At 41.1% G+C, this 24,349-nt stretch overlaps 1 protein-coding gene across 6 annotated transcripts in view; it reads left to right on the top strand.

Moving 5' to 3' along the window:
* Positions 1 to 24,349, top strand: part of glra1 (glycine receptor, alpha 1) — a 148,132-nt gene that overhangs the window by 28,502 nt on the left and 95,281 nt on the right. For 4 of the 6 annotated variants that reach the window (XM_088080724.1, XM_088080723.1, XM_088080722.1 and 1 more), the window contains exon 2: positions 7,756 to 7,880. In XM_088080724.1, coding sequence (XP_087936850.1) covers positions 7,802 to 7,880 — 79 coding nt within the window. In that variant the 5' untranslated portion in view covers positions 7,756 to 7,801. Of the gene's footprint in view, positions 1 to 7,755; positions 7,881 to 8,144; positions 8,157 to 9,240; positions 9,253 to 20,902; positions 20,942 to 24,349 lie in introns of all 6 variants that reach the window. The other 2 variants (XM_088080727.1, XM_088080726.1) reach the window with 2 other exon arrangements.

Genomic DNA, 24,349 nt, shown 5'->3' with positions numbered 1-24,349 from the left:
AGAGAGAGACAGAGAGAGAGAGAGACAGAGAGAGAGACAGAGACAGAGACAAAGAGAGACAGAGAGACAGAGACAGAGAGACAGAGACAGAGAGAGACAGACAGAGAGAGAGAGAGAGAGAGAGAGAGAGAGAGAGAGAGAGAGAGAGAGAGACAGAGAGAGACAGAGACAGAGACAGAGAGAGACAGAGAGAGACAGAGAGAGACAGAGAGACACAGAGACACAGAGAGACAGAGAGACAGAGAGAGAGAGAGAGAGAGCATGGCCTCATTTGTTAGCTGCGGACACACAGAGACACACACACACACACACACACACACACACACACACACACACAGAGACACACACACACACAGAGACACAGAGACACACACACACACACACACACACACACACACACACACAGAGACACACACACACAGAGACACACAGAGACACAGAGACACACACACACACACACACACACACACACACACACACACACAGAGAGACACACAGAGACACACAGAGACACAGCATTTGAGCCGGTTTCATACACTGTAAGAATATGGAGATGTGAGATCACGTTCTCGCAGCATTTAGCTCATTATTTTCCCTGAACAGCGTCATTATCATTCATGAGACACAGAATCACATCAGTGTTATTTATTTTTGTTATTTATGTCACGTCAGCTCATTTTCAGCGCCGTCATCAATATCCTCAGTTCTGATCATTATAGTGTCATTATCAGCGCCGTGATTTATGCTCGTTTATAACATCATCGTTGTTGCGGCGTTGTTTAATGCTGCAGACGGAGGGAGACTGCACGACCGCCACCGCCACTGGTAGCTGCCTCCGATGTGCCCCCCCAGTGCCCCCCTCAGTGTCCTGTTAGATGTCCCTTTGGTGGAGAAAACATGATACTGTTTCCTTCCAGTGAAGACGATGACATGTGGTGGCTTGTAGTGCTTACCGTTCACAAGAAGACTTTTAAAAGAAAGACCGACTCCTCTCACATCGAAAGACAATTTGAGTTTTTAGTCTCATTTTATGTTGCTGAGAAAACAAATTTCTCTCACCAACATCTGTATTATTCACGTTTCTCGCCCAAAACTTAAATTTCTTTTTCCTGATGTTACATTTGAACAAGTCATGTTTTATTGACCTTTGCCTACTAGTCATTTTTCTGAGCCGACCTTGAACACATCATAATGAAACCTTATGCAGCATCGTTTATTCAGCTAACCAGCTCTTATTCTGGATTGCTGTTTTTATCTGACTGGACTTGAGTTTGGGTGAAGATGATGAAGTGTGCCAGTGTGTGAGTTAAAGATTTTTTTTTTTTTTTTTTTATCCCAAAGACAGTTGAATATTCTGCATTTATCTTTATTTTGATGAAGCCTGCAGACGAGTGAGTGGATTTAAATGACTCGACTCGAGATGTGACGTTTTGGACGGGTCTCGACAGCAGTGTGGATTAGGCCAAACGTTATTGATTTTCTGGTTATGAAAAAAAGCGGAACCGGGTCCTCAGTGGAACCAGGTTTTGATCCCCATCCCACCTACCCACCACACGCAGCTGGTGCCTTTTAAAAAAAAAGGTTCCTTCGGCCCCTCAGACACCCCGAGTCCACCGTCGCCTGACAGCAGGGTGACCTGAGCGGCTGCTAACAGCGTGGACGGAGACAGCAGCCAAAATTCATTTATTGCTCTCCTCCTCCTCCTCCTCCTCCTCCTCCTCTTCTCCCCCCTCACACACACACACACACACACACACACACACACACACACACACACACACACACCACCCTCCTCCCACTGTCTCCTCGCTGCCCTGCATGATTTGTTTTCCGATGTTTTTCACTGATGAGGGCGAGTTGCTTGGAAGGTCGGTGTGTGTGTGTGCGCGCGTGTGTGTTTATGTGTGTGTATTGCGTGTATGTGGACGGTTTTGTAGCAGAAGGACAACAGTGTGATGTTGCGTCTACACACTCTGCCTGCGTTCATGAACACATCACGACACGAGGACTAACGAGGGGGCCGGCCCCCGTTTTTCTTAGTTTTCCGATCACGTCGGCTCCATGATTCGCGTTTTCACCCGTCGCGCTGTGATTCTGATCAGCAGTTTCCTGATAAAGCAACAGCGTCGACTGCATTACGTGTTTATGAATTGCTAATGGCGCCATTTATCATGCCGCGCGTCACCGTTTACCATATTGAAAGTCACGCTTAGCGGTTTTACATTTAGAAGGTGAAAATTTAAGCGCGATCGACTGTATCGCCTGTCATTTTAATTTATGAGAGATTAATGCGGGCGATGCTGTCCTCCCTCGCACTCATCAGGAGCTACAGCTAATGGCTGAATAATTTTAAGTCTCAATTTAGCACTCTGTGTTGCTTTTTTGTTCAAATGTTTCAGACTTTCATTGGAGGTCAAGAGGTCAGATGCAGGTTTTTGTCTCTTTCTGAACTTGAAAAAGTCTAAAAACTCGAGCAAAACAAAAAAAGAGAAGTCAGTTCACGTTGTCAAACTCTGTAGCCTGAAATCAACTTCCTCTGGAAACACTTCTGTCAGTTTTCAATCATTGATACCGACAGCTGAGGCGAGCGGAGGACGTCGCGGCGGCGGAGACTGACTGCTGCTTCACTGGACGTCTGAGTGCTGCAAAGTGAAAATGTTCCAGCACCAAAATGAATTATTCGTCATAAACACAGCCCATAACTTCTCCTCTCTCCGTCAAAGTTTGGCCCGAGCAGAAAAAAGATAAAACATTAATGTCCGAAAAATTCCTATTAGGCTTCGAATAAATGTTTCATTCATATTAATACATTTTTATGAGTCATGTTTAGGCTCAAATGTTCAAAGAGGATTTTGATCAGCAGAGTGAATGACGAGCGAGCCGAACCTAAAATAAGTGACACTTTGTTATCAGGCTTTCTACTTCCTCCTGTGCTTTAATAATGATCATTTATTATCATATTAATGGATTTTTTGACTTTTTAACTCTTCATTTCTTCAACTAGCTTCTTTTTTTTTAATTTTATACTTGTGTCCAATTCTGTGGCTACATGCTCTAATGCTGGAGCTGTGATTCTTAAATTCAGTAAAATATTAATTCTGAGAATTTTTAATCACACAAGAGTGTATAAATTATGCACGAAGCATCGAGAATATTTCATGTTTCACAAAAATTCAGCTGGACATGTTTTATGTTGGGAAATTTGACACAAACCGAACAAAGTTTAAAGAAGTCAACAAAAGACGGAAAAAGTTTTTGGATGAGCTCGAGTTGTTAAACCACTGTCAACCTGTAAAAAAAACAAACAAAAAAAAACATTTGGTTATGGATATGAAAAGGGCATGTTTTGACTCAAATACCTGCTTTTGGTGGCTTAATCCTGACAGAAAAAGCAGTCATGTCCCAGAGGCAGAGATGTTTCGGTAAAAAAAACTGCTTTTTGTGGCACTGCAGGAAATACAGTGATTTAAATCAATACATTTATGGTAGCGTAATCCAGGCAGGAAACGAAGCGATGTCTCAATAAAAACATCCATTTCGTGGTCTTGTCCTGGGTGGAAAAACAGTAATGAGTTACTAAAAATCACCCTCATTTGGTTGCAGAAAGGCAGCGATGACTCTTAAAAAAACAGCGGCTTTTTTGCCACTATCACAGCGATATTTCTGCCAGTTTTTGTGCCAACAGTGTCACTTTTCGGTTCACTATCTGTGGTGAAAACACGCCGACCGATCACTAATAAACACCCTAAAGAGCTGAAGAGCTGCGTCTCTCGTCCACCTCCAGCTGACAGTTCAGGTCATTGACGTCACATTGATTTGATGCATGAAAAATGTACAAATTAGGGATGATGATCAACTGACAGTCGATTAATTGGTCGTCAAGAATTTAATCGAACTTGTGAACTTGATTAATGGACAGGCGTTGCAGTGCTGTATGTTGCTGTGAGCTTTGAATGAGGCAAAAAAACATTAAGTATTGTTTGAATTAAGCAACATTTTCATGTTTGTTTGTTTTTTTCATCGATTCATTATTAATTTTACAAATAATCAAATAAGGAAAGTGCTTCTGCTGTGCAGCCCTAGTACAAATATAACACGGTTTCCAAAGCAAACGACGCCAACATTTTCTCATGGTGACTGAGCCGCAGCTCTAAAATAGTTGTATTAAAACATATATTTCCCCGTCTGATCACTGCATTCATTCAGAGTTTAAAACTGACTCGGTGAAAATGCGAGAAAGTTCTCCCCGTGTCTTGTTGGTTAAAACGCTCGTTGTGAAGCTGTAGCCAAATGAAATGGGTCAGTACAGCAGCTTATTTATAGCCCTGCTGTCCGTGCTCTTTCTCCGGGCGCAGCGAGAAATGATGCAATCAAATACAAACCGCACTACAAGTGGCCGCTAATGCGGCCCCACTGTAAGGCCACGGGTCAGCTCAGTCCTCGCTCAGAATGAAGTCACTGTCAGTTCACTTTCAATCTCACTCAAGCAGCAAAGGATTTCATTTCAAATCCCCGGACTCGTCTCCTTCAGACGCTCCCGCAGCCCGAAACACAAGAAATAAAAGCAACATCAGTAACTGAGGATCACACCAGTGGATCAGAGACACACAACTATTGAACAAAAAACATAAAGCCTTGAGTTTTCTGCTGAGATCAATTCCAAAAATCAACCTTAAAATGTTTGCTTTGTAGCTAAATCACACAAAATGTTTAAATGTGTTTTAAACTACAAAATCCAGTGAGGACACGTTAGCACTTCTGTTTTTGTGAGGACATATTTAAGTTTCAGACCTTGAATTTAAGGAGGTTTTGGGAAAAAAAAGGTAATTTGAAAGAAGGGAATGTTTTTGCAGAATGAGGATCCTTTTGTGGAAACTCGGGACATTTCGGAAAGTGAAGACTTTTTTTATGCCACCGCTCTGGTGATAGCGAGGCCAGAAAGACGTGAGGGAATTTCTTTAAATTTGGCACAAACGTCCACCTGGGCTCAAAGATGAACTGATAAGAATCTGCTGTTCTGAGGTCAAAGGTCACACTGACCTCGAAATACATAATATTGGCTATTTTGGCTTAAGAATTCATAATAATAATAATAATAATAATAATAATAATAATAATGATGATGATGATAGTGATGATAATAATAATAATAATAATAATAATAATAATGATGATAATAATAATAATAATAATAATGATGATAATAATAACAACAATAGCAGTCTTTATTTGTATAGCACCTTTTCATAAAAAAATAAAATAAATTAAAATAAAATAATACAGCACATGTATATCATAACTCTGGAAATAAGTTGCAGACAGGCCAGAGGTGGAAAACAAATAAAAAATAAAATAGAATAAAAACAGTTAAACAACAAAAGTAAAAACAGTAAAGGGCATTAAAGGTATAAAACTAGTGTATAAGAAGTATGAAGCATAATTTGCGATGAAAGATAAATAGAAGTTGGGATTAATGAAAAGCAAAAGCATCGAAATGCATCTTGAGCTGCTTCTTAAAATTATCTACAGAAGTTGCTTCTCATATTTTTTTAGGCTGATGGTGCGTAAAATACAGAACGCTGCTTCACCAAACTGTTTTTGTAATTCATTTTGGGTCCATCGAGCTGGCCGGCATATCTGCGAGTGTGTGTGAAAGAAACGGACCATATTGCGTATCGAGCTGACATTGACATTGACCGTATGCAACAAGTCAAACATGTTTTACGGCTGAGGTGTCGAGGGCGCCAACGAGGGAGCCAATTAACGAACTCTCATCTTTTCCCTCTTATTGATGCAGTCGGTTTATTTTTCAGAATGTTTCTTTGGCCGTAACGTTCAAGTACACACGCTGTCTGGATACTCTGGCTCACTCCATCATATCGAGTGTGTGTGTGTGTGTGTGTGTGTTCGTGTGAGTGTGTGTGTGTTATTGACTGTTGGCGCTGGAGTCATCGTATGTCTGCGGGCTAAAGGCCGCACTGGGGATTTGACATTATGCAGAGAGATCATCTAATGAGCATGACGGCCTTAATAAGGTAAAGAAGTCAGCTGTGCAAATACCACGGCCTTAATGTGAAATCAATGTGGCACTCAGCAGGACACACAGCTGGTTAGACGAGTTAGTCTGAATCACGGCTGTAAGAGACAAAGTGTGTTTAACTAACGCGTCACGCTCATTTTTATTTTATCATTTTTTAATTACATTAAATAAAACTACATAAATTTAAATGATGATAAATTCATCTTACCTGAAGCCTTTGTGTCGGCAGATTCTGACTTTTTTCTCAATGCAAAACACCTCCAGGAGTCAAGAGACGTAAACAATGATTGGATAATTAATGGCGTTCAGGGTCTAATACTGGTACCAAATACTAAACTTGTAATTTTTGCATCTTAATCATAGCCTGTGTTTTCTTTTTTACATGGATGTAGCCATGATGACATCACCCGTTAATGTTTGGACTCCCATTTAGAAGCCTTAAGTTTGGCATTTTGGCTGCTGCTATCTTGGATTTTTAGATTTATATTTTTATATTTAATGTTTATTTAAATGGGGTACGGCATATTATTGAACATAAGTGTAAAATACAAATGTAAACATGCCGGAGTTAGCTGCTGATTAACATCCATAGTCCCTCGGCAGGTAACAGACAAGAGAAATGTCAAGAAAAAAGAGAAATACAACTCACACAGAGGATAAGAACGCAGTACCAGTAAACTGTACACTGGTGCAAAATTCAACACGTGTTGGTTGCACACATGCATCATGGATCACGGGATTTGGAGCTAGAAGTGACATATTTTGACGAGAAGGTGTAAAGCAGCAGTCTGAATCATGTCATTATGAATTTTCTCTTGCCAAAAAAATGTTGACATTTTGCACTTTTTCAAGCCATGAATATGTAACGTTTGTACAGTATTATTTAGCAGACCTGTTGAAACTTTGCTGTCGTTAACGTACGATTACATATAGGCACAAAAAACTTTTGATTGTGGTATGAAAAATATCATAGTATGACTTAAAATACCAACTTTTGATGCCACAATCTAACACAGTGACGGGCCACTTAAAAATAAACGGGTTTGGAGCCAAAATGTTGCAGAAAACGCAGCTTTTCAAGTTTTCTTTTTTGTTTTTTGCCTCAAACCGTAGTCTTCAGTTCTTACCGATGTGTCACGCTATCCACAGTCCCCTCCACCTCCAAATGACAGTCAGCTTATATACTACATACATTCAGAAACGTTAATTTGATATATTTTAAATGTGCAAATGTATTTGTGGTTTGCAGAAAACATTTTCTTCTGGCGGCTGGGCTCTCTTATTATGAGCTCTGTACAATTTTGACTTTATTAGTTGGATTTTTGTGTGACACCCAGTCGTGCAGCGCCTGTAATAAACTCATTTCCAGGAGTTCAGGTGCACATTTTGTGACATCTTTGCAGTAAATCGAGTTTTTTTGGGCCATTTAAAGAAAAGACCGATGCAGCAGCTTCGTCCGGAGAGGACAGTTTATATGATCGCTCTGTTGTCAGGCTGCTGTGACCTTTAACCCTTTTTTCTCTCGGGTGCTCGTATCACTGCCAGGCTGCTGTTGTCGATGATGAATTGTTTTGGATGTGAATCTCAACAACTCGGACAAAGAATGTTGATCTCCGCCTGTCAAAAGTTCTCTCTCTCATTACGATCCGATCGCAGCCCTCGCACACATCGCGCTCTCCCTCTCTTTAACCGAATTTACCCCTCTTGTCTTGCAGCCTGGCGGCGTCGAAAGAAGCTGCGGCGAGGAAAGCTGCCTCCCCGATGCCGCCCTCCGAGTTCCTGGACAAGCTCATGGGCAAAGTCTCGGGTTACGACGCCAGAATCCGACCGAATTTCAAAGGTAGGAGCTGCCACCAAGACTCAGTCGGATAAGACAGGAATGTAGCCAAACAATATCCTGAAAATGTGTTGTTTCTGCATTTCATTACCTTCTCTAAATGCCTTTTTAAGGGTTTAGTCAAGGTTGCCACCAAGAAAGGTTTGTATTCATATAAAAAAAAGTTTGTATAGAGAGATGTTACTAAAATCATTTTGCTTTGTGTTAACCGTCTCAATGTCTTTGGTTGTTCTCAATCTGTCGATCTCTTTCATTTGCCCTTTGCAGAGGTCATCAAAGGTAAATCTGCCCCCCTGCTTAACCTGCAAAATGTAGAATCAGGCTATTTCAGGTGTTAGACCCCCGAACCTCTTTTCCTTCTTTTATTTTTATTTATTTAACAAACTCCTGTCTTGCACTTGTAGCCCCCGTCACACTGTAAAAGAATATTTTAGGATTTCTAGTTAAAATGTGCGAGTTGGCTACATTCCTTGGTATCCACACAGTATCCTGAGTGCTTGTTTTGGTGGTCAAGGTAATGTGCCTCTCCCCTACAAGTGCTGCTGAATATGATTTTATTATAACAGGAATGATGATGATGATGATGTTGGTGATGATGTTGATATAATATTTCGTGACCTCTCCCTGAATGGAAGCCCCCTGAAAGACACATGTCAGAGGTTTCTATATTCTCACATTGAGGAACATGGTCTGGACATTAATACGTTTGTATGGCATTAGAGAACTGGGGCAACCCTCCATATTCATTAAAGTGTATGAATAATACAACACGTTAAAAAAAAAATCATGCGACCAAAATTGAAGTAATTGGAACAGACAGAAATTTGCACAACCACAGAAACCAAAGTGGAATTGGCCGAAGTTTCACCTTGTCTTTTTTTTTTCTCAACATGAACTGATTTAACTGATTAAATGTTACATGTGAGCCTTGTTGCATGTTAAATACTGACATATCTTAGTTCTCAGAGTGGATGTGAGTAATTTCTACTGCCGTATATTTAGTTGGGCAGGTCATTTGTGTGTTCTGAGTGTACGAAATATGAGTACCCTTGTGATATTTCACCGTCCTGTGTGTAAATCTACACTTAACCAGTGTGTGCTCTGGTTTTCAGCTACTACCTGCTCTATTGCATATTATATCAAATATATACAGTCATTTTTTTATATACATGATAACTTTTGGTGTCTTTCTTGACACCTTTTTTTGATATTTAATATTAATTTTAAATCGCTCTGGATATGAGCACTGGTTCAATCAGTAAGAAGAGGTACACATATTTTCCCTCCAAATTTTATTAAAATCTAACAAGTTGTATATGTGATAAAACATGTAAATCAAAATGTTGATATTCACTTGTACCAGTTTACTTTAAAGGTCCAGTGTATGCGATTAAGTGGCATCTAGTGGTGAAGTTGCAGATTGCAAGCAACTAAAACTTCCTACGTGTGCCAGAAATGTAGAATTACTGTTGCCACAGCAAAAACTCAAATGGAAATCACGAGACACCCCACGATGCAATATTATCACAATAAATAAACTACGATACACTATCATTGCAATCTTAAACGTGTCGTGATTTACATGTTATTAGCTCTGACAGATCAATCACAGATCAATCATTCATCTCGCAATTCAAACTCTACAAACTGCTGCTGAGGAAAAAACTCATGAGAAGACCTGCCTGTGCTGGATTCAAAAACATCCGAATTTAAGTCACGTTTAGATGAAAATGGCCCGACTGAAACAGAAAAGTCTCTCCTTTGCTTTAAAAAAAATCTGCGTTCAGTGATAACATTATGAAAATAATCCTCGCGTACACGGATCCACAAACAACCAAAAACACTTTAGTATGCACGCCAGGCCAGTAGTTAGTGGTGTAACTTTGTAATGACACACCATAAAGAAGACCATGTGCATGAGCAAAGTGCGGCTGTGATGTCAACTTGCACGCTGTTAGTTTGCATGGCGACAGAAGGACGTGGTGTTTTAAAAAGGTCACATTCTGGAAACTGCTTTCTAAAGTTTGCATTTTTAGGCCCCCAAAGCGCTATTATCATGTGAACGAAAGGCCAAACCACAAAAAAGCTTAACGTTTCATGCGAGAACCGTTGTCGTGTTAACGCCCCCTTAGAGAGGGGACACAGAAAGATGCCAAAGATGCATGCATGCAAAAAAAACCCCAAAAATGGAAGTTTGACCTCCCAGCCTCCGTTGTGAGCTATCATCACGTATAAATTCTAATTATGTGGGAAATACCAATGAAAACATAGATACAACTATTATACTCCATTTCTGCCAATATATCCCCCAAAATCCTGCACAATGGACCTTTAAGGTAAAATAGTTGAGACAAATTTCTCAAAAGCACATCAGAGATGTGACAATTATAGAGATTTCAAATTGAATATCAGAGTCAAAATATCAGATTGTAACTTTTGATTGGATTGATTCACTCTCTTCTTATTCAAATGTAACACTTCCACACTGCTGCTGTGATTTTAGTAAAACCAAAAAGCCAGCAGAAAGGCTTAAATGTCACAGAGAACGACACTGCTGTGAAGTGTTGGGAGTGACGAAAGCTGGAGGGACGTACCGTGTCTTGTTACTGACTGGCTGCAGGTGAAATGAATAGCTGTCCTGATGTTTGGTACACTGAACACACAGGAAACCGGACTGCGAGAATGTGCAGCAGTGAACACCAGCTTATGTTTTTATGAATGCTGCCATGGAGCTTTTTCTCTTTCTTTTTTTTTTTTGCTGAGCCCATAATGGCATAACCCATTATATGGTGATCTTTGTACGTGGGATTTCGCAGCTCATGCAAGATAGACCAGGGAGGGGCGGAGGGGGTTCACCGTGACTAAGTGTGTTTTCTTAAACCTGCCGCGGCTGCAGAACGGCTGAGGCTGCTCGTCCCCTCCTGCCCCGCCGACAATTTGTGACGGGGTGTTTTTTTTTGAGGCATCATCGAGAGTCCATTTTTGAGACCATTTGTATATTTTTCAAATTTGATTTCTCCTCAGCTCTGGTTGGCATCAATCCAGCGTGATTCACTGCGATTCATTGACCTTTACCAATCAGGATTTAAACAGGCCGTCGAGACAAATATGTGAATTTATGGCTTTTATTTTGCTAAGGGGATGTCAGTAAGAAATGTTAAATGTTGTTAGACGTGCAGATCATAATAATAATGATAATAATAATAATAATAATAATAATAATGATAATAATAATAATAATAATAATAATGATAATAATGATAATAATAATAAAACTGTCCTCCAGCTGACCTCAGTAAGCTTCAAAAATGTAAGAGTCAACACAAAAACATGGCCTTTGAAGTGTTGAAATTCATATTCCTAAAGAGGTATACTGTCGTCTTTCACTTCTTCTTTTTGGGTCATTGTGAACCAAATCAATCAGTGATGGAGACGTTCATATTTGGGAGGATGAGCACATCTTTTATGTAATGTGCTAAGCTAATTGTGTCAGGGGCCACTGTTAGCAGAGAGGGCCCGATGTGAATTTTCTGACTCTGTCATGGCTGTCAGGTCGACAGAGCGGCATAGCGTGAGCTCTCCGACTTGCTCATTCATGCAGTTTTTTTTTTTAATAGTGTGTGTGTGTGTGTGTGTGTGTGTGTGTGTGTGTGTGTCCTACCAGCTAACTACGCCCCTGCATTAATGCCATTCAGGACATAAACAGCTTGACAGCTCTGCTCTTTAATAAACTCTGAGAGAAAAAAGGAACAAAAACATGTTCTGCACCACATGAGAGGGAGTCAGTGAGGAAGAGGACAAATTTTCTCAAAATGTTTCTAAGTCAACCGACATAACAATAATAATAATAATAATAGCAGCAATAATAACTGGATTGAGGGAACATGACACAATATATACGAGGATTTTAAGGTTTAATTTAGTGTTGAAATGCGCAGAATGATCCTTTAACCCTTAGAGCCTCATTAAAATTACACACTCAAATCATTCGGTGCACAAAATGCGCTTTTCAAAATTAATCTTTAAAATATATTATTTGTTAATATTATTTCATTGAATTGATTTTTTTAATCAGTCCTAATCATAAATGTTAAATAATAATTTTAACTGTCACTGTCGACTTCTCGCTCCTCTTTAACGGACGGGAGTCCGTCTGTTACGGGCCACACTTCGGTCTTCATCGTGAATTGAAAAGTTTGATCTCATTTTGAACTGCAGCTTCTCCAGATCAAAACTCCAAATGTTTTTATCCAATAATAATGTTTATATGATTATAAAAAGTAACAAATCAAAACTATCAAATGCAATTTTTTAAATTTTTTTTAAGATTTATAGCTTTCGGTTTTTTAGAGATTTGGCATACTGTGAATAACAATATAAGCAGGAAGAGTGCTTAAGAATAACCGCTTTACAGGATAACACATCAAAGGATATATAATATTTTTTAAAGCTAACAACAGAAATTACAAAGGTAGCAACATAAATCTAATGAGTAGCAAACAGCTCACACAAAAAAGAAAAGGAGAAAGAAAGAAGGAAAAAACAGCAAAACAAAAAAGAAGAAAAAGCTGAAAAAGACTTCAGAATATAAATATTTTTCAATGGTACACAAGGCGAGGCAGCTTTATTTGTATAGCACATTTCAGACAACAGGGCAATTCAAAGTGCCTTACAGAGCAATAAAATATAAAAACATACGAAAAGATTTACAATCAAATAGCTCAGATATACAAGGCAAAATCAATTGCTAAATGATTTTTTAAAAATCACTATTAAAAATAGCAAAAGTGCAGACAAGAGGTGCAAAGATAAAAAGAAAATGGTTTAAAATCAAATGTAAAATAAGTTTGATGTCATTAGCAGGGTGCAGAAGACAGAATAAAAAGGAACATTGTAAGCTTTGACTTAAAAGTGGTAATAAAAAGAGGACAAGAGTTTACAGGCAAGTCAAGCTTCCATAAGCGCCCATGCAACTTATATTTTTGTCGTTGAGGTGGCCAGTTTGTGTATTCTACATAATAAAGTACTTTTAGGCCTCCTTGTACATTATTAAATCATGTAATGGCTTCAAAACGTCCCGTAGAAACTTATAGCAACAAATATTCCCGCCTGTAGCAACTTCCTCTGAATATTAGTCGGCAGCTCCGGGACTGAAGCCGGAGCGCTGAAGGTAAAAGCCACTAAATGCTGACAGCGTGATAGTGCAGCTAGTTTCTCTAAATGCAGTATGATTGCTCTTCTCCTCCGCCCACACACCTCATCAAATTAGCACCAGCCATGCTAATTTTTGCCGCGGAGCAACAGTGGATGGAGGCGCCGGGAGGGAGGGAGGCGGGGGAGGGAAGAGATGAGATTTGCCGCAAGCTACAAATGTGCCAGCATGAGAGGAAATTACACTGATCATGACCGCTGGTCCACTGTGTGGGCAAAAAGCTTCCGATTGATTTAGCAGGTCCCTCCATCGCGGAGAGAGGAGAGCAAACACTCCTGACACATTCGGGACAAGCCATTTATAATCCATGAGTTCATCCGTTCTCTCTCTTCCTGCTTTCTCATTCTTTTCTTTTTCCTCCCCCTCTTTTCTTTCCTTTCTTCTACCCTTCATTCACTGACTCATTCATGTTTTTGTACCTTTCTTGATTACTTTTGTTACACTCTTAAAGTTTTTTAATCTTTTTTTATGAACATAATATATTTGTGTCCCTTTCTTCTTCCCCTCATACATTTCCCTTCTTTTTTTCTTCCTTTCTGCTTTGTTTCAGTCTTTCATTCTCTCAGTATCTGAACCCGCTCTGCACCTTCCTTTCTCATCAATCTTTTGCCATCATTTATCACCTTATTTATCCTGCTCTTTGCTGTGTTTTTATCCGTCATTTTTAATGTGTCCTTCCCCTCTACCTTCCGTCTTTTTTCTTTTTACACTGCCATTTTTGCTTCATCTCGTCCTAAGTGTTTTTATTGTCTAGTTTTTTCTTTAAACATCCATTTTCCTCTTGCATGGATGAGAGACAAACCCATAGAGTGCCTTAAAACTTGGAAATTAGTCAGCATGTCAGCACCTGCGGTTCCCTCGTCTCAAAGTCAATGGGTTTTTTGAGTGGGTTTTTGGTCAGGAGCCTGAAATCTGTCTGTGGTAAACACAAGTTTAAGATACTTAAACATTTTGTTCTACAACATAAAATTTGTCCAAAATCACCCTCTGTAAACTTTGAAACTTTTATGGGTCTTAAAAAGGCGGTTGCTCAATGAGACTACAGAACGTCATCACGGCGTTAAAGTCTTGTTGTGCTGGCGATGTTAAGTCATTTAACCGTAGTGTACTCTGTTAATAGCCTAACATTAGCTTTTATTCTTGAAAATGACATTAAGACTTCAAAAATAACACATTAATAGGCTTAGGTGCTATGCAATATTTCATACCTTCATACCTCCCTGAAATTTCACCAGGTTTTACTGCATATGACAGAATAAGTGTTTAGTACGAACCTCCCACCTCAGCAGTGAGTGGGCTACTTACTTTTAGCTTTTCAGACTAATAAATATACAATAGAAACCCATAACATGTTATGAAAAGCAGTATTTCCACATGTATTTTCCTTATTAACCAGATAAATAAAACTGTACACCTTCTGAATTCAACTTTCTCTCAGTCTAAGAAGACTTAAGATGCTTTTTTGTCTCATTAACTCGTCATAAAACACACTTGATTCAAACTCGACAAAAATAACCCTGAATAACTCTAATAAAGTATCATAAATGTGTTTGCCATAGAGCTTTTTTTTGCAATAATCCAAATTCCAAAGAAAAACTCCCAGTGGCTTTTTGATGAGGGAACCAGGGCGACGCTAACTTCCACATCGGTCTTTGACCTCCCTCCTCCTCCCTCCATCTGCTCCTCCGGGCCTCCTCAGTATTCAAGTCTTGTGCACGTGTTGATTCGTGAAACAAATTGGACTCTTTTAACCTGGCTGACCAGCTGGGTAGACAGACGTCGATGCTTTAAAGTTCCTCAACAGTGAGGACGGGAGATGTAACTACGGGGCCTCTCTAATCTACCTGCCCCGCTAATGAATGACCACATGGTGCTGCAGAGATAAATGAGAGCGAGATAGGGACTTCGAGAGTAGCAGCGAGGGAAAGGTGTGTTTCTGAGTGTCTGTTTTGCACAAGTGCGACTCCTCTTGTGTCTGAGTGTGCGCACACTTGATGAATGAATGGCACCGACTACAGCTGCGACTCCCCCCTCTCGCCCTCCGCCATAACCTTGTCCTCACTCATCACTCAAGCCGAGCGAGGACAGCGACGACCGCGAGCCAGCTTCTGGTTTTAAGCTCAACCAGAACGAGCTTCTAGTGTGCCGGCTATCTATTGCCGCCACTACTCACCCCCCCCCCCCGCAAGAAAGGAATCCGTGCCTGAAAAAGACCCTGAACGCACCGCCGACCTTAAATTCAGTGTGCATCATGGTTGTGTGGGTCTGCAGGTTTTCATCTCCAGCTCTCTTGAACAGCCGCTGCGGCTGCCTTAGCTCGGGGTTTTTGCTTCTTTGGATACAATCCTTTTATTTCACGCTGCTCCTACGGTTGGTTTGGCAAAGCTCCCTCCTTCTTTCTGCTCTTAAATCCAAGTGATGATCAGTGTAAAAAAAAAATAAATAGAAAAAATTGTTGAATCTTCTCCTTTGCTTCTGAGCTGAATGACGCGCTCTTTCTCGCCTGAACGAGTGGACACGAGTAAATATACAAAGTACGGCAGTATATTTACATGTTTGGCTTCCTCCTTTCTTCCCCTTTTCTTTCCTCTCTCTCTTCCTTCACAGCTGGAGTACTTGTTACTACACAATGCTACACTATACTACTCTTGTGTTGTACTACACCCCCCCCCACCCCTCCCCCCTGCTCCTCCCTGCACCTCCTTTTCTCCTTGCCAGGGTTGAACGTGCCGAGGTGGGACTGTAGTTATTAGCTGTCGGAGCTTGACGTTCATTTGGTGTTATCAGCACTTGTTTAATGGCTACTTAATGGGATTAATGGGCATAAGGTAATGAGCGTGGGATGGAGGAATGGCTGCGGGGGAAAAAGACGGATGGGTCATGGAGGGGGAGAGGGGGAGAGAGAGGGAGAGGTGAAGGAAGGTATTGCAAATGGATAACCGTCTTGGAGGGATTTGCTTACGGCAGGAGATTGGAAAGAACTGCAGATGGCAGAAGTGCAATCCCCGGTTCTCACTCTGCAAACACAGAATATGTTTCCACGAGCTTAGCGCCAGAATATTGATGCTAACACAGTTCCCAGTGGGCTTCGGTATTGCTCAGTTATGTATAACACTTGCAGCACACTTGAATAAGCAGCTCCGAGATGCAAACTGTAATATCTACTCCCTCTTCTTCCTCTTAGAGCTACTTTCTACAAGGATGCAAACGCAGAAATATGTTGGAGTAAAGGGACATCCTTGCCCAGAGGAAGGTCTCGTGGCTCTTTTAGTATTCTAGGTAATGGCCCCATCCTTTTCCGAGCCAGGAAATTTGGATGGGGACTATATTGCACAGAGCGAGGAATTTTAATGTCGTCGCAGAGGTGACTCTCCCCTGAGTTATGACAAAAATATTGATCACGCTTCAACGTCTAGCGGGAGGAGGAGCGGGGCAAGGGCAGCGAAGAGAGGAATATTGAAGAGGGTAATGGCAAAAGGCAGCCAAACGTACGAGGGCACTCAAGACGGACTGAAAGAGAGACTGATAGGAGGGCGGGGGGAGAGGAGCGGGCGAATGAAAAAGAGGCGAGGATGTTTGCACTGATACTGCTGCAGCCAAGAGTGGCAGTTTTGTTTTATCAAGAGCTCAAAGAGAAGCAATCAAGCCGATAATTAGAGCAAAACCAAGAACTCCATACCTCTTCAGACATGCAGTTTGCTATAAATACATCAAATCAGCATTGTTTTCTCTTGATCTAAAGGTAGTAAAACTCTTTAGCTGGAGGCGATGCACACTGCACGGCTAATCTGGGATGTGTAAGAACAGTTGACGGCCACATTACTCTGTCTTCCTCCCTGTGCAGTCCACTGGTCCATGGCTAATAAGTTTATAAGGAGGGGGATACTGCTTTATAAAAGGCCTTTCAGTCCTCCCGTGGAATCCCATCACACCTCTAATTACCAGCTTGAGGAAAAAGGGTTTAAACCCGCTGTATCAGTGTAAAAAGCCTGACGTAGAGGTTGGCACATAATTGTTTACCACTGTGACACAATCACGAAGGCGGTAAGCTGCTGTTTCCAGGCTCTACATGGCAGACGTGTCTAATCGTCCGCTGATGCATGCAGCCTGCGAGTACACCGCAGAGAGGAAAAAACATTTAGGGGAAAATCCCTGTACTCATCTAACAAAAAACACCTTTGTTTTCCAACACAAAGACGATTTTTTTCACGTTTTGTTTCTACACCTCCTCTGCAAAGCCAGGAGAATTGATTCCGCACAGCGCTAGTAATTAGCTCGCATTATGAGATCCCTGCTGCCAGCAAAGCAAAGCCCGAAAACCAAAGCTGCTGCGGTTTTAATGCCAGGATCAGGTGCTCAGATGTTTGACAGGCTGCCTGGCCGCGGGGCTAAGCCCGGGCTTAGCCCTGACACAGAGAGATTGCCGCGCGCAGAAGAGGGAGGAAAAATTGCCTTTCATGGATTCAGGCAGATTATAGAGTTTAAGTCACCTGTCTACAACAGTTCATGGTCACGACAAATACTTTCCATCTATCTTAGCAGCCATTTCCCTTTTTTTTTTCGGGCTGACAATGACAGATTACAATATCGCTCCCAGACTTCCACTCGGCGTACTCGCCATCCCTCACAATGGCAGTTGTCAAGTACAGCAAAGCAGGCCAGGCCCGGTTTACTCAGTTCAGAGCGGTTCGGAGGCAAAATAGGACATCAATCAACAAATCTGAGCTGTGAAAGGATGAAAAATAAGCTCCTCTGTATGTAGTGGGAGGACATTTTTTTGGCCTTCGATCATAGTTCAGAGTCATAAGAGGAGAATGAAGCTGTTCATTTTGATGAAAATCAAAGGTTGCGTGGTGGCTTTTCTGTTGAGATTAATTGCAAAGAAATACATTTGCTGTCGAACACTCGATGTGATTATTATTTGCTCCGAAACCATTAAATGTTTGAAGGTCAGAGTGAGCTGGTTGACCTTTACATGAGGATATTTTCAGAAAGGACTTTTAATTCACAGTCCTCGAGACTCCTGGGCTTGAACAGGAGTGTATTTTTCACGTGTGTTCTGCTTGAGTATCTGCTAATCTAAAACTTGTTTTTGCTTCTTGTACTTCTTGACTTTTTAGTTGAATCAGATAAGCCGCCGATCTTCAATGATACATCAGTCTCTTGTAGGACAGACTGAAACTTTCCTGGAGGGAACGGGAAAAGGCCTTGTCACTGTGAAACAATGAATCGTTCGGCCTTAACTTCCACTTCGTTGAAATCAGGCGTTTCTCTGTTATAAATCACCCTCTGCGGAGACTAAAAGTTCCCTTTCTGTGGAACGACTGAAATTATGTGGCCCATTTGGAAGCGGTTGAAGATTTACATTTTTTGGGGTGGCAGTAGAACCTTTTGTCATTCCGATGGGCTCCATTTCAGCCAAATGACTTCAAATTAATAGCGCCCATTTGAAGCAAGAAGTATAATTTCATTTCAGATTTTGGGATCATTTATCCATTCCTATGGGGTTACAGCTCCATTTCTGTAGCCGCAGTCAAATTATGGCGAGAGGGGAAAAGATCCATTTTGAGAACTTTTTTTTACTAAACATATTAGGGCTGTCCTGAATACCAGTTATTGGGCATCAAGGCTTTAGTGGGAAATATCCACAATCAATTGGAGCTTCGAGGGGGTTATGAGAGATGAGAACATAAGTCAAAATTTTTGAAACATCAGTTTGGATGCACCTAAAATAACGCGGCAGTTTGCTACTTTGATAGCACGCAGGACACATTAATGTTAGCCATTGCAGCTAAAAAAAAGAATACTTTGCATTTACAGTTTTTAAGTAGATAGATTTTTGATATGCTAGTTTCCTTCTGCACATCTCAACATTTTGGGGGACATCTTTGCAACTTTTGAAACTATTCCAGCTGATGCTAGCTTGTCACATGCGGTCAAACTGTGCTAGTGTCACTAGAGTTGGCTAACTAGCTGACTGGTGACAGACGTTAAGTGAGAGCAAGTTGAGTAATAAAATCTTAACTAAATTTAAATGACCTTGTTTGAGAATAACTCATAACTATACTGATGAATAATGGTTGATGTTTGATTATTTTTTCTTAATTTATTGGCTATTTGGGATTTTTGTGATATGCATCTATCCATAGATATGTATATAAACTTGACATTCAAATTATGATTTGCAACTTGATTATCTTTATGGCTGTGTATTGGTACTAAACTAATTTAAGGCATGACCAAATTACCAAGAACTAAAATCGTTAAACCCCTTAAAAAATGTTATGCCATATAAAACATTAACCATGGGACTCTCAAAGTTAGCCCAGTCACTGTGTTTGTGGCCGGGTGGACTTTCACCAACAGTCCGTGGTGAGGAGCTCACACTCCTGCAGCAGCAGCTGAAATAACCCAGTACCAAGTCATTAACACAGACTCTGATGTTAAACCTGTTAAAAACTGTTAGGTTACATTAGCCATGTGGAACTAATAGTTAGCCCAGTCACTGTGTATGTAGCCAGGTTGACTCTCACAATGCGCATGGAGCTCACACTCCTGCAACGGTAACAGAAATAACCCAGTTCTATGTCAATAACTCTAACTCTGTCATTCAACCAGTTAAATACCGTTACGTAACACCATTAGGTAACATTAGCTGTGGGACGCTCATAGTTGGCCGTATCACTGTGTTTGTGGCTTGGTGGACTCTCATCTACTGTCCCTGGCGCAGAACTCACACTCCTGGAGCAGCAATAAAATTTACCCAGTACCACGTCTTTAACTCTGACTCTGTTGTTAAACCTGTTAAAGATAATTTGATAACATTAGCCATGTGGTGCCAATAGTTAGCCCAGTCACTGTGTTTGCGGCCAGGAGGACTCTCCCTGACTGTGACCTGGCACAGAGCTCACACTCCTGCAGCAATAGCTACAACCTGTACAGTCTGTGGTGTGGAGAAGTTGACTGCGGTGTATTTGACTAAGTTGGCAGTTCAGTGTGCCGAGATGCCGCCGAAATGTTTGACAGTATGGCCATACTACACACCACTCCATTTACATTAAGGGTGTCATATGAAGTACTATTGGTATTAGTATTACTTTAAAGGTACTAGTATTCCTGTAATGCAGTTTTTTAAACCCAGCCCTAATTACCATGGCAACGATCAAAGCATTCGGGTCAGCCCTAAAAACGGGTTTAATTTTGGACTCAGTCAAGTCATTCTGGAACATTCATCTCAGCACCAACTTGTTGCCCAAAACAAGACAAGAAAACATAAAGTGTAATTTCCTTGAAAGGCCAAATGAGGCAAAAATCCAAACGAAGCCAGTTTGACATGTAGTCTTTGCATTCTCCCCGCCCTCCTCCTCCTCCTCTTCCTCCTCTTTCTCTCTGGCCTCTTGCATCTCCTGTAGTGCATTTTGCTAGTCTGACTTCAGCTCCTCTTGACAGAACTGCATTGCAACCCTCCTCCTCCTGCTCTTCATCTCAGTGCATCGCCTCTCCTCTCCTGCCCGCTGCAGTATGGCAGTAGATTGTTCCTCTACAGACTCGTGCATCCCTCCTTCCTGCTATTGCCTTCACAGTATGTTGCCCCCCCCCCTCCCCCCCGCCCCTCCTAAGTCTCCCCCCCTGCCCCACACTCACCCCCGCTGAGTGTTGGCAGCAGTGCGACACCTTAGATAATCGAGCCTTGCTGTCTTGCTCGCTCCTTGATAGACAAAGCGGTTGTTTTCCTTAACGAGGACAAACAACGTATAGTTGGTAACGTGTTGTTAGAATATGCTGTGTTTAATTCTGATCTTTTTTTTATTAGACCCCAAAGGCTCCAAAAATGAAGCTACTCACAAGAAAGGTACTTTCCTTTTCTTTTTTCCCTTTTTTTCTCTTGTTTTTTTCTTCTTCTTCTTTTCTTCCCTGACCAAGGTTTTGTGTTTGTCATGCGATGATGAGGCATTTCCAGAAATGTTGAGAAAACTAAGAATGCCTTCTTGGTTTGAGTATGTAGAGATGTATTACTGTAGGTTATGTCAATTAAAATGCTCCGAATGTAATTGTTTAGTGGAAAGCAGAAGTTTTTGTCAGACATCAGCAATAATTCAAGCTTTAAGTTATGTTGACTGAGACATTTTTCTCCTTTAATAGCGCACATAATTGTTTCATTAGTGAACATGTTGGGGAAAAAGTGCTCAGCATGACAACAGTTAATTCCGCCAAAACAGCAGATATTAAGCTGTTCATCACAATAAAAGTGTCTCTTCTCTCTGGCAAAAAAAGGCCTTTTCTGAGGAAGTTAAGATTCCTGAAGACACACAGCTCTGTATAATTTGGCTTGTGTCTGAACTCATTATCATTCTGCAGGGAAGAAAGGTTTCATTTTTAGCTTAACAGCAAGCCTTTTTGCACGTATATGGCTCGTGTGTGTATTTTGCAGCAGATCTGCACCTGACAGTGGACAGCTCTTGTGCATAGTGTAGTAGCTGTATGATGGGACGACACCTTTCAACGTCAAGTTGAATGAAATCCCTACTGGGTGCCAAATGATGCACTGATAGTGAGTCATGAGTGAGAGTAAAAAGTGAAAAAAAAACTTGACAGTGTGGACTGGATGTTGCACAAGCTGTTACACAGCTTTTAAATCACAGAAATGTTTTCATTTCATTTTAGCAGGAGTAAATACAGACGTACAGTGTAGAGGATTTTTACTGTTGCAACATACTGTAGTAGTAACTCTACAGTAGTAAAATGTCTGTATTGTCGTTGTGCTGTATCCCTTTGTGTCCCTGACAGCTGGGAGCTAACATTACCACAGATCCTGACTCAGCACAACCTTTACTAAGTTCAAATGTTTCGCCCAAAATTGCATTTGGGTCCTCGTAGTGTTCTGCAGAGAGGAACAAGCTGAAAAAAGTTTCACATCTTTTTGGAGGCTTTCCAAACGCTGCAGAGCTGCTCACACACAGTCCTTGTTTTCATAAATCATGATTTAACTTGTGGTGTAGTTCATAGAGGGATGTTATAGAATAGTTTAGTATAGTGAAAGTAGTAGCCGTGTTAGTACAGTATAGTGCAAAGTTGTTTTTCGGTGTATGTGAATGACATCAGCTGACAGGAAGTAAACATGGACCCAAGCTATTGTTTGACAGTGCAGTTCCAGTGAAACGGTCTAATGGACAGTAAGCATTGTACAGTGTTGTAAAGAGCAGAGCACTATACTACAAAACAGTACAGTGAAGTACGTGAAGAGCAGTTAGAGAATGTGAAGTTGGTGACACACGGTGTTCAATTTTCTGGAGACGGGTGCCATCTTGTGAGGATCACACCCAACATCCCAAGACTAGATTACCTCACAAGATGGTACGTCTCGTCCCACATGGCATCTCGTGCCTTTAGGCCACATTCTCTCTTGAAATTCAGAATAAAACAGTAAAGACGTCAGTGAGCATGTTGGAGGTAAATAAGTGACTGTGTGAGGCAGCCTACCTTTGATTGGAAGAAGTTTTAGGGGTGATGTTGTTATCTTGCTAGTTTGAGAAATAGTTAAGCAAAAGTTGATGCTAAAGCTGCTTTCACACCGTCATGCATAAACTCCAAAAGCGTTTCACCAAAATGCAAAGCGTCTTCGTAAGCAGCTGCGAGCTACCGCACACGTCCGCTTGGACCATAGCGGCAGCAGCTGCTTACGAAAACGTTTTGCATTTAGCAACAACTTAGGTCATTATTATTTCCAATGATTCCTGCATATTTTGACAATTTATTCTAACATTTCAAATATTACTTCTTATGCTAGCCTGGTGTGGCTGCACATTTTGGCCTGTCAGTTAGAGGCTCAGTCTGGTTACCACGCAGTTCATTTCTATAGAAGTTCATTAGAAGTATAAAAGCAGATTTTTAGTTACCCTTTGGAGATAATGTCAGTTAGCTGCTAAGGTAATGCATACAAATATAAATGTTTAAATTTTTGACAGTATAGACATGCTACTCACATGGTTAGCTTTGCAGGATTCGATTCAACCATTCAGTTCATTTTACTGAAACCATGAGCACCAAAGAAGAAGTAATGCTGGCAGAGTAAACAAGATGCAAAAAAAAAAGGTTTAATGAAACAATTTGATTGTATTTTGCATTTGGTGGCAATATTATCGCAGGCCTAGTTTTTCTTCTGGTTGTTGTGATGAGTTGTTTGTGCTGCGTTGTACAACCCGAGGTATTCAGTCACCACACAGCGCCTTCATACTGTCTTCTTTCTTTTGCAATGTCTGCCTTCTTCTATTTGTTCAGCCAAAGCCATGTATCTGTCCTCAGATGTTTGGAGCGGTGAATGTGCAAAATCTGCGCACGTTCATGAAGGTAGCAACCACTGTGTGCACTTACTGCTATGCTTGAAAACGGCGTTCTCTGCTGCTTTCCCCTCAATGAAATGACTCGAGGCAGTGAGAAACCACGCGGCGGTGAAAGACTCTTAGGGCAGTAAAGTCCGCTGTTTTTATTACTTAGGCATTGTCTACAGCCCACAGCCGCAAATAAAGCAAAATCAGCTAACATCTTGTACTCTTCTGACTGAGGAAGGCTTGTGTATTATATACAGTAGAGTATAAGCAGAGTACAGTATGATCTAGTACAGTACAGTACAGAACTGCTCTGTGCTGATCTGCGTTGAAGAATTTGTCTCAGCCCACTTTACTCGTTAGCTTAACATGCTAATGCTGTTAGCACAGCGAGTCCTTTACACAGTGGCTCCTGTCAGTCGTAACTAATGTGTATGTGGCCCTAATTTACATGCACAGAGAGGAAGCCACGGTACAGTAGAAACCCCCCGTACACACTCCACACACACACACACAGATGCACATTGTGCTCCATCCTGCAATTAGTGCTGCAGGACTTTCCAGACAATTACTGCTGGTGATGGAGCAAAAAGCAGAGGTGATGCACGGGGCAATCTTTTGGGGCAATGCTGCCAGACACAGTTTAAGGAAGCTTATTTCAATGTTTCCTGGCATCGGAATATTCTTTAGTAATTATACCAACAATGCAGGGAAAACACTGGAGGTCCCAATGCTCAAAAAGTGGACTGTGATCACCCCGTCTTAAGAAGATTAAAACAAAAATTCAACTTCTGCAGCGTCTTTATCCGCAGTACTGCAGATATGATCCTTTTGTGTCTGATTACTCTGGGTGACTAATGCTATTGAGAGAGACTCTCTTGGTTTGCAGACTAAAGACCCCAATTACCTCTTGAGCTTATTCTACTGGCCAATAC

The sequence above is a fragment of the Plectropomus leopardus genome, chromosome 8, assembly GCF_026936395.1.
Source record: "Plectropomus leopardus strain MGB_pleo_1.0 chromosome 8, ASM2693639v1, whole genome shotgun sequence".
Lineage (NCBI taxonomy): Eukaryota > Metazoa > Chordata > Actinopteri > Perciformes > Serranidae > Plectropomus > Plectropomus leopardus.
Note: the sequence above shows the minus strand (reverse complement) of the source record. Positions and strands in the feature narration are given on the sequence as shown.